The 10,517-nt window shown below is 34.1% G+C and overlaps 1 protein-coding gene, 1 long non-coding RNA gene and 1 pseudogene across 16 annotated transcripts; 1 reads left to right on the forward strand and 2 right to left on the reverse strand.

Annotated features, from left to right (window-relative positions):
* Window positions 1-1,684: 1,684 nt before the first annotated feature.
* Window positions 1,685-3,588, reverse strand: LOC129939199 (inhibitor of growth protein 5). Of its 10 annotated transcripts, XM_056047123.1 has the most exons (7): window positions 3,457-3,572; window positions 3,362-3,376; window positions 2,890-3,249; window positions 2,668-2,828; window positions 2,449-2,466; window positions 1,993-2,145; window positions 1,685-1,926 (listed from the first exon to the last, which is right to left on the reverse strand). In XM_056047123.1, the coding sequence occupies exons 3-7, from the start codon at window positions 3,203-3,205 to the stop codon at window positions 1,825-1,827; spliced, it is 750 nt and encodes a 249-aa protein (XP_055903098.1). In that variant the 5' UTR covers window positions 3,206-3,249; window positions 3,362-3,376; window positions 3,457-3,572; the 3' UTR covers window positions 1,685-1,824. The 10 variants fall into 10 exon arrangements, with proteins under 10 accessions (XP_055903098.1, XP_055903097.1, XP_055903091.1 ...); XM_056047122.1 differs by lacking the exon at window positions 3,362-3,376 and having other exon boundaries at window positions 3,457-3,588; XM_056047116.1 differs by having other exon boundaries at window positions 2,890-3,376; window positions 3,457-3,588.
* Window positions 3,589-5,805: 2,217 nt separating this feature from the next.
* LOC129941946 (tyrosine--tRNA ligase, mitochondrial-like) lies at window positions 5,806-7,859 on the forward strand (annotated as a pseudogene).
* A 623-nt stretch (window positions 7,860-8,482) lies between these two features.
* Window positions 8,483-10,288, reverse strand: LOC129940817 (uncharacterized). Of its 6 annotated transcripts, none has more exons than XR_008780770.1 (5): window positions 10,137-10,288; window positions 9,886-9,959; window positions 9,285-9,825; window positions 8,869-9,228; window positions 8,483-8,802 (listed from the first exon to the last, which is right to left on the reverse strand). It is a non-coding gene; the product is annotated as an uncharacterized LOC129940817 (long non-coding RNA). The 6 variants fall into 6 exon arrangements; XR_008780768.1 differs by having other exon boundaries at window positions 9,886-10,085; XR_008780771.1 differs by having other exon boundaries at window positions 9,285-9,597; window positions 9,656-9,825; window positions 9,886-10,288.
* Between the last annotated feature and the right edge of the window lie 229 nt (window positions 10,289-10,517).

Genomic DNA, 10,517 nt, shown 5'->3' on the forward strand with positions numbered 1-10,517 from the left:
TAATTTTCACTTTTCGTTTAGAATATTAAATAATTTTGAAAACATTATTGCATTTTTGGGCTCACAAATCTGTTTATAAGTTAAAAAATGAATTCGGCACTATAATTTTAATTGAAAACTCTCTAGTGTAGTCCTAAAACAAGTTTCGAAAAGAATGAACTTAACGAAATACAAAGAACATCAATTATCCAAATAGCAATTAACCATAATTTTAATGGATTAGAATAAAGTTGATGCTCATATGTTAAAACAAATATGTAAATATAATAACAGCCTCGTCATGCAGTTTCCTTCCCAAATTTCCTATTACTCAAAGTTCCAAACATATAAACTGTTTGATTTGTTTTAAAACAATAAATACTATTAATTCCTTACTCGAAGAATTACACGATAATAATATTTTGACCGCCATTAGTTTTATGGTGAAAATTCCAATTTTTTGAGTGAATGCTTATTTTGACAGCACCAACTCGATTGTTTTCTAAAATTGCATAGACTAGACTCATTTTTTGGGGTGCTAAAGCGTGCTTATCTAAGTTAACAAAGTTAGGATCAAAGATGTAAGTTTCCGGATTTATAAAGCCAACCTTACAAGATAGAAAGACTTGAAACGGACATATTAGACGCATTAATTTTTTGCATGACCAGAAATTACGGCAAAAAATACGACAAAGTCCCAGAGGTAGTACAAATTTCTGGGCATTTATAAAAAATGTGCGCAACACTACGTCATCGTCAGTTCCTAAGCGCGTTTCCAATAACACTACTTTTGTAAGCATAAAGCCAATTTTCTTGCAACACAGTCTGCTGTTAATTCAATGCTGCCAATTAGTGACATGACTATTCCTGTGCTTGAAAGCGTGAACTATTTCATGGGACGAATCTTCTTTCGACCTAGTACAGTTGCTAGAGCACTAAAATATCTAGACATACACAAATCAGCTGGCGCGGATAGTATCCCCGCTATTGTTCTGAAGAGGTGTTCTTCAACGGTGGAAAAAGCACTCCGTACGCTTTTACATCTGTCCTATTCTACTTGTTTCTTTCCGAGTGGATGGAAAACTGCATTTGTCAAAAGCCTGTCCCAAAAAAAGGCGAATCCTTGGAAACGCTGATCAATTTTATCTTGAAGAACGGAAGCTTCTTAATGACCAGCAGTATGGCTTTCGTTGGAATAAGTCGACTGGTTATCTCATGGTTTATCTCACCGAACAGTGGAACAAATCTTTTCTTCGTTGTGGAGAAAGTAAGATTATTGCACTTGATATATTTCAAAGGCATTTAATAGAGTTTGACACCAAACTCTCTTATCGAAAATGCGTGCTTTTGGTATTAATGTATCTCTTCTGTGTTTGGTTAGAAATTACCTTTCGGACCGTTCAATTCAAATAGTATTGGACGGGTTCAAATCTGATACCCACAACATAAACGCTGGTATGCCTCAGGGCTCCGTTTTGTCTCCATTTATCTTCCTTGTATTTATACATGCTCTTTTGTCTGAAACTTCTGACCCACTATATTGTTTCGCTAATGACAGTACCCTCTGCTTTTCATAATTTATAGATGAGGACTACTAACGGCAGCGTATGATAAGCTCATTAAATTCAGATCTTGACAGCATTGTTCAATGGGGATTCAAAAACCGTGTGAAACTAAGACATCATTGTAGAAAATCTCTAAAAGTCAAGCATATTTTTTTTTTTAATTTTATTTAAATAGCTAATAATTTTTGTTTTCTTAATTTTACGTACATACATAAATATAAAAGATTTTAACTTAAACACAATTTTGTAAAACAGAACAAAACTAAAAGCCAAAAATGATTTATTTTTTCTTTCGATCTTGCGTACATTTGGGACAAAACCATTTGCCTTTTGGTTTTGTTGTAAGTCCAACGCAGGCAAAGTGAAACCATTCAATTGGGCACTAAAATGTTTTTACATTTTTTTTAAATAACAAACTTCAAACCGAAAGAGCGATAAAATAACTTACATCTGGATTATCACATCCAATCATCTCGCCATAAGACACTTGATGACACAAACAGTAGGTAGGTTCATTAGGATCGACTGGCATATCCAATACATCACTTGGATGCGTGGCAGGTCCAGATTCTTTTTCAGATTCTTCAACTTCTGCATTCTTCTGTGTGCCAAACGAATTTAGTAATAAAATATACAAACAAAGAAAATAGAAAAACATGGGGAAGAAGGATAATTAAAAAACTTATCAAATTTTTAAGGACGATTATAATAGCATCTAAGGATTTGGTGTCAAAAGAAAACTAAAACTAAACGATTACAAAAATGGAGCTATGAACAAAATGAGGATGTTATGAATTAGAGAAATAAATCCAAAAAATCAGAAAATGAAATCAAATCACATGCAAAGTAGGTAGCTAAATAATTGGGGACATGAAATAAAATTTTGGAAATAGCGGTAATTTACCTGTGTCAAGCAACTCAACTAAAATAGAAATATTTTTGTTGTAATTTCGATATTGAAATAAAAAGCATTCGTAGATTTTTGTTTGTTTTTGTTTTTGAAAAGAAAACAAAAAAAGCGAGAAATAAACAAGTTTTGAAAAAAAAATTCATATTATTTTTTGTCTTTGAAAAAAGATTTTAAGATGAGTGTTAGTTTTTTAATGAACGAGATGATGATTACCTTTTGACCCTTGCGATTCTCTTTTTCTTGATTTACCTTCTGCTTTTTCTTTTTGCTAACTTGCGCCGCAGTACCACCACCGCCTCGAGCCTCATCTTCTGAGGATGGTGATTGTTTCTTTTTACCAGTTACCTTAGCGTCCTTGGTTTTCTTTCGACCTTCTGTTTATGGGTCATTTCCAAAATTATGTTAGAGAAACTAAAATAAAAATTGAAAACTTACTCTTTACAACAGCTTCCTCGGATTTGCTTCGTGTGGACGATGCCTTCTCTTGAATCTCACCCTCGAACCTCGCCAAATCATTGTCCAGCCTTCGGATTTGTTTGTCGACCAATTCATACGTCTGTATCGCTAGCTGAACCTTGTCATCACTGTATTCCTTGGCTTTGCCAAACAACACTTGGATTTCATGCAGCCGCTTCTTCCGTTCCTCTTCGGTCATGGCATCTTTATTGGTCACCAGATTTTTCATGTACTCTTTGGCATGGGTATCGATACTTTTCATTGCCGTCTGGGCCCGATCATCAAGCTTACGCATAAGTTTGAAATTCCTTTCCAGCTCTGTTGGCAGTGATTCAAGACCTAGAGACGGCAATGAATCCATATTTTTTGTTTGCTAGTGTTTTGCTGTTTCTTGTTTTTGATTCAATGTGTTTTTTGTTTTAAAATTTTGTGCAGAATTTGTTCTACTTACTATCGAGGTAGTTTTCTAGATAAAGTGCAGATGTCATCGTTTTTGATTAAAATAAGAAATAATAAATACAAAAATATACAAAATAATAAACTAACTTTTTGTATTGTTTATATGTACAAAAATAAATAATAAATATTATTTTTCCTTGAAGGCAGCTTTCTTTCTTTTCTCGTTTCTCTGACTGATAACGCGTCTAAAAGTTTGACTTTTGTGAGATTTTTGTTGAGTTTTCCAATTTGCATACATTTTTGTGACAGATGGCATACAAAAAATATTCATAAATGTCAAAGAAAAGAGAAATTTGAAAAAAAAAATCTAGTACAATTTAGAAAAGTGTGGAACTTATTAGGGCCGAGTTACAACATAAGCAACTTCAAATTAATAATGTAGACGGAAAATGATGTATTGTAATTTTTTAAATTCCTATAATTTTGTGTGAAACTTAAGGGGTTTTCCATGTATAAAATACTTTTATTTTAGATCTAGATCTGTTAAAACAAAATAAATTGATTTATTTTGGGTTAAAGATTTACTACTTCTTGCACTAATACTAATGGTTTTAAGTGTTTAACTTAACTTAACGTTTAAAAGAGAGGTAGAGATTTTAAAAGAGACATTTTGTAAGAGAGATAAAGATTCAAATCAGGGGAATTCAGTATGAATAACTGTAAATGTCTATATGACTTAACTGTGACTTAATGGTTAGGGTATAGGACTGCTAAGCTAGATGTATTGGGTTTAATCCTTGCCTGGAGTTGACAATCCTGCAAGAGTAATTCTGGCCATAATTTTCCACGAATTAGCTATTCCGGTTTAGTTTTGGTATCCCTACCAAACTGATACGACTTATCAGGATGACGCTAGAAAATGCTCGTTGCTGTGTCAAAATTGGAAGAGACTCGACCGAAACCTTCGAAACCACCAGACGACTTCGATAAGGCGATGCGCTGTCATGTAGCTGCTTCAATATTGTTCTTGAAAGAGTGGTGCGCAACACCAACGCCAATACAAGTGGCACAATCTTTCAAAAATCCACACAATATCTTGGGTATGCAGATGACATCGGCATTATGGGAAGAACCAAACGAGAAGTCAAGGGTGCTTTCTATAATGTCGAGTCTGCGGCGAAGAAAATGGGCCTTGACATTAACGAGGACAATACGAATTATTTACTGTTATCAAATAGAGTCGATTTACACCGTAGACTTGGTCAAAACGTGACAATTGACATGTATAACTTCGAGGTGGTAAACGAATTTGTTTATCTGTGTACTGCTGTTACTTCGAAAAATGACATCAGCTCGAAGTATCAAAGAGACACTGTAGAAAATCTTAATCATCACAGTCTTGCTGTATTGTGCAGAAGCATGGATCTTCTCCCCGGTGGATGAAGGGTCTCTTGGTATCTTCAAGAGGAAGGTTCTGCGTACGATCTATGGTCCTGTTTGTGTCGACAGGCAAAGTAACATCTGTCGGAGAAAATTTAATCAGGTGTTATACGAGCTGTACAGCGACTTGTCAATGGTCAAAAAACTGCGTGTGCAACGCTTAAAATGACTAGGGCATGTCGAGCAAAAGAACATCGAAGCTCGAGCCCGTAAGGTATTCAACGCCAAGCCTGAGGGAACAAGAAGCAGAGGCAGGACTCATCTACGGTGAAGTCATCAAGTTGAGTCTGACGCACGTCAACTTGGTATTCGAAACTGGAGGCAGCAAGCTAGAGATTAAGCTGGCCAAAGTTATTACTTGAGGCCCAGGAGTACAATGCGCTGTAGCTACAACTAATTTTAAGTAAGTAGCTATTCCATTCTGCATTAGAAATGGCAGTTGCTTCCATCCAGGAAATTAATATACATGGGTTATTTCTAAACACGTAACACAACACAATTTGTGATCCTAGTTTCTATCATAGAGGAAATATATTATCTAGAGTCCCGACCTAATGGGTTTGCTCTCTTTCGGCCTACAAGCTAAATTGTGAGGATTTTGTCCATAAGGATAAGCATGTGTTAGTGGTCCCGTGCATTTCTTATGGGACCAAGCCATTATGAATGTAGTTGTTATGGAATTTGTGCCCACATTGCTCGACCGCGGGGGAAAAAACTATGAGGTGAACTCAGCCGTTCAAAAAAGAGATCCGTTGAATTCAAAAATTGAAAATAAATGCAATATTTTAAGAAAAATTAATTTTGCAACTTCTTTTTAGTGAAAACAGTGCTTAAAATAATATTTAACTGCTTTTGGCAAACAAATTCTATCATTTTTATGAAAAGTTTAGCTAAAAACAGAATAAATCATGCCGAAAGTATAGGCGCACCCTAGAACTGCAATGCGAACGTGGCGCAATTTGAGTTGTACCCAGTTTTGACAGATCAAAAGCGAGGTAAGTATTTTGACAGCGAAAATTAAAAAAAAAAAACAAAATACAATTGTTGGGATTTAAATTTTAAATAAATCAAAACAAATAAATCAAAACAAAAGTGAAAATTAATAAAACAAAGTTGTTAATAGTGCTCCTGATTAACTGTTTTATCTATATCATATAAATAATTGTATACAAAATGATCCAGAGTCAACTAATTCATCGATCTAAAAAGTGTATTCATCATATCCGAAGAAGTATTTCCCTACGTAACTTGGCTCTAGCTGATAGAGGATTCTTTCAGGATCTCTTTCCAGACACCGCTGGGTAAGTTGTATATTGTTTTGTATGTTTATAAAAACTATAAGAAATCGTAATGAATTATATTCTGTTCTTCTTAAAACGGTAGCCCGGAAATGGCAAAACTTTTCACAGGTAAACAACAAACAATCTACGCCGGCTTTGTTCAAGCTGCCGATAGTCTAACGTTGGCAATCTCCTGGTAATAATTGGACTTCTGCATGGCATCGAGAAAGACACAATCCAATTGCGTTAGTTGGAATACGGGTCTTATCGGTAATCCTAGTGGCAAAACAAAACGAAATAAACTAGGGTTGTCGGTCATTGAGACAAATTAGGTAACTATAATAGAAACCTAATGCGCTTTAAAAACTCAATCGTTTTGATAATCTTTTTTCAGAGTCGTCAACAATGCATCATGGTAAGAAAATCTGAATGTAGAGGACTTTGTTGCCAATATGGGAAGACACTTTCGAATGGGATTACTGCTCTCAATATCGTCAGTCCAGTCGCGAATAGTGCAGCTAGAATGAGCTTTACCGAATTCACATAACAAATTTTCCAGGGTTATGACTTGTTGCATTTGCTTCTGAAATACAATTGTCGTTTTCAAATGGGAGGCTGTGAACAAATGGGTAACTTAATGACTGGCCACGAACTATCAGCAGAGTAGAAAAAAAGAAATCAGTATTTGGATTGGCACTTTCAATAGTGACCAACGAAGGCGAAGACAAGTTCGGAAAATCTGCTGGCAATGGTATTTGGCTGGACGAAGAAAAAAGTCGTCATTTGTTCTTTATCAGTTCTTTTTGAAAATGTCAGATTCTGAAGTCGAGAAGCTTCTCAAGTTGTTCACTTTTATCCCACAAAGAAGAAATTGCATTTCTCATTGAAGAACACAAAAAATTACCAGAGAAGAGAAAAGCACAAAGAAGATATGACGCTTCAAGTCTATGGAGGTGATTTTTAATAAAAAAATAAATCACTTCTTTTAGCTATTTAAGTTTTTCTCATTCCAGAGGTATGTCTAAAACAAGACGAAAAAGTCACAGCGGCGCTCTATAAGGGAAATGTTGAAGGACTAGGTGAACTGAATTACAACGAAATCCGATAGTTGAGATTTTTTCAGAGCCTGGACTATCCATTCTTGATCTGGCACTAAAAGCTAAATGTTTTACAACAGAGAGTAAGTGAAAAGTGTTAAGTTTTTGCTTCAGGTAATTTATTTTAAAATTAAAATTCTTCTTTCAGCTGATGCGATCAGAATCATCACAACTGGAGGGTTCAATATCAATCAAAAGTAAATGTAGTTTATGTGTTCCGTTCCCATTTTCATATGTTTTTTATTTTATTTATTTATTACATCAATTAGAGTTAAGAGTATACTCAAATAGACTAATGAATATGACAAGTTTTATTTAAAATATTATATTATAAACTAAGAATGTAAAGTTAATAAAAAAATAAACTAAGCATACATATATTTGAAGGTATTTCTATTAATATGAAAATTAAAGTCAATATTATTTGATAAGTTATTAATTTCTCTAACACTTCGAGTTAATGGTTCGTTGAAGGCATAGTTCATTCTATGAGCGTTCATTTATTTACTGTTGGTGCTGTTAATGTTTTGTTGCAGCTTAACTTCTGGCTTTTTGGATTTTCAAGTTGTTAATTTCTTATGTTTTCTTTTGTTCATAGTTTTCGATTTTGAATCGATCCGTTCAAAATGGTTAATGTTCCATTTTTGTTGGCAAGGATGAGTATATGAATAAAAACAATTTGTTTAGATTATACAATTAAAATTCACATTAGTTAAAAGTCCTTAACAATAATATTGTATTCTTTTCTGTGATAAGGAATTATTTAAATCATGTAGACTTTTTAATCTAAATTCATGAAATAGCTTTTTTCAAAACAAAAAAATGAGTTATGTATGTTTTTTCAAACCTACAATATTTTTCCTCAGTATTTCGTTCAAATTTGTTTCGTACTTTTTATTACGAATTTCTAGTCTTAGGACAAAACATCAAGTTCCTGTAGTAAATTGAAAATTGAGAAAAATAATGTTGAAAAATAGTTTTTTTAGCTAAAATCGAAGTTCGTATTCGTAATCAGCATCAACAATAAACTCACGAACTATTTAAGACCATAAAAGTATTACAATTCAATACTTTAGGTAGAATCAAATGAAACTCATGAGTCCACATGGAATCGCGAAAGAATACACACGAAAGTGATGAACCAAAACATAAGAAGAATAAGTATTACAAATATTAAATTTGTAATGCCTCAATAAAGAAAAATATACTTTATACAGCTTATTCGTTTTTCCAACGAACATTTAGTTATGTAAGTCCTCTGAAGCAAAAAACACCAACATCTTTGAATTCAAAACAAATTCCTTTATTATTAAAGTAAAGTAAATCATAAATAATTTTGAATAAAAATGATCCTAGTCAGCAAAGAAACAATAGAATATACAATATATACAAAATTACAGTATAGCTCAAAATAAATAAACAAGTTTTTTGCAAAAAAGATTATTTTCTAGATATACATAGAAATAAATCTAGGCTTCAATTTGACCAACTTCTACAAAAACTTTCGATGATAATGCGTGTTTTTGACGTTCTTTCTTTTCGGGCGTGTGTATGTATTCACAAAAGTATATTTCATCAAGAAACTAAGGGTAACATCATCGCCTGGTTTCAATCCTTCTTCAGGTGTGAAGTTCAATTTAATTGTTACGTTATTGGACTTTCTCCAAGTGGTGAATCTATAAAAAAAATAAGAGAAACAACATAGAATAAGAATTTCCAATTCGATTTTTTTTGTTTTTTACTTTGGTTCCTTTCGTTGAACTTTTATTCGAAGTCGATCATTCGCTGTTCTTCTTCCTTGGTTCGCAGTTTCATAATGGTTGTGGTTATATGGTACATCGTTGGGTTAGTTAGCTTGAGGATCAATTCAGTGGACGTGCCAGGCTTCAGTGGCTTTTCACAACGCACAAGCAGAACGTCTGGCACATGGTAGTTAGCAAACAATTGAATGCGATACTTGATCGATCCTGGATGGTACTCCGGCTTGATGACATTGTGTTCGCATTGCCGACAACGCAGGGATCGCTTCTGCTACGAATAGAGGTTGTTCACTGTGAATGGTTGATCGGCAGGTTGACCATGACGCTGCTGAATTGTCGTGACTATAAAGGAATTAATTTTCATTATATAAGGAAATCTGAAATGGAAGTTGACTTACTGTTTTTGATGTTGATTTTCTGTGTGAAAATCGATGGATTCAATTCGCCGACATTGTCAGTAGCTGCCGAGAGACTGATCTGAATCTGTTTGGCTTCTTGGGGGATTCTTGTCGGGCCAGCTCATTTGCCTCCGAATGATTGACACCGTTAAGCCAGTGCGATCCTTAGGAGCAAAATGAATGGATTCGTTGTAGATTTAAAATTTGAACTCACTTACAGTCAGGGTTGGACATTTTTTGGAGTCTCCTGCGATTGTATTCTTGTTTTGTTTGCGTCTCTTGCAGAACTGCAGACTGGTAGTACTCTTTACAACTAGAAGACGAAGATTAAGCTAGTTGACTACGATATGAATGTTTCGATACGTACTTACACAATTGATCGAGAAGGGCGTCAGCGGTCGACTATTACATGGCAAAACTTCCACTTGCATCATTGACTTGGTCGTGTTGTTTCTAATGGTTTTGATGGTGACACCTCCGCCGTCAACACCTGCGGCAGCTATTGCAGTTGAGAAGTACATACAAAAACAATGGGCAGTATCTGTAGTTAAAAACATTGATATTATTTTGTTAAGAGAAATATAATATACAAAAAACTTACCTGCATATCAGCGCCTTGTTTGGTTTGCTTCCCAAATTACTTAAAGGAAATTGCTTCCTGCATTTTGGCACTATCTAAAATGAAAAGAAAGAATATAAAATAAATCCATTATTGTTGCACCTCCTTCACAGCAATTTGACTTAATTTTTATTCAATGAAGTGAACTTGTATATACCCTCTTCATTAGAAAGAATTTTGGTCTGAAAAATATCAAATTATATTAAAAATCAAAACAATTAACAAAAACTTACTCTAAAAATCCGAAACCCATTGTTTTGTTTTGCAAAATTGATTGTCATTTTTGACAGGTCACAAAAATTCCATAAGTTTCTTTTTAGCCCAATCCCCCATTTTGCTTTTTTTTCTCCACTCACATGTATTCACCGATAGAGAATTTGTGAGAGTTCACCTCAAATTTGGGAGAGTTCACCTCGAATAAAATTTGAGGGTGTTTCAGGTAGGACGGGTACCGGTCGGGACTCTAGATAATATATTTCCTCTATGGTTTCTATCTGGATCAAGTGAAAGAACGTATAATTTAGTTTTCATGATAATGGGTATTTCATAAGGAGTTTTTATTGTAAAAAAATGACAGATGCTGTCTGAAAAGCTAGTAAATATAAGGAGAAAAA

This window comes from Eupeodes corollae, chromosome 1 (genome assembly GCF_945859685.1).
Source record: "Eupeodes corollae chromosome 1, idEupCoro1.1, whole genome shotgun sequence".
NCBI classification, from domain to species: Eukaryota; Metazoa; Arthropoda; class Insecta; order Diptera; family Syrphidae; genus Eupeodes; species Eupeodes corollae.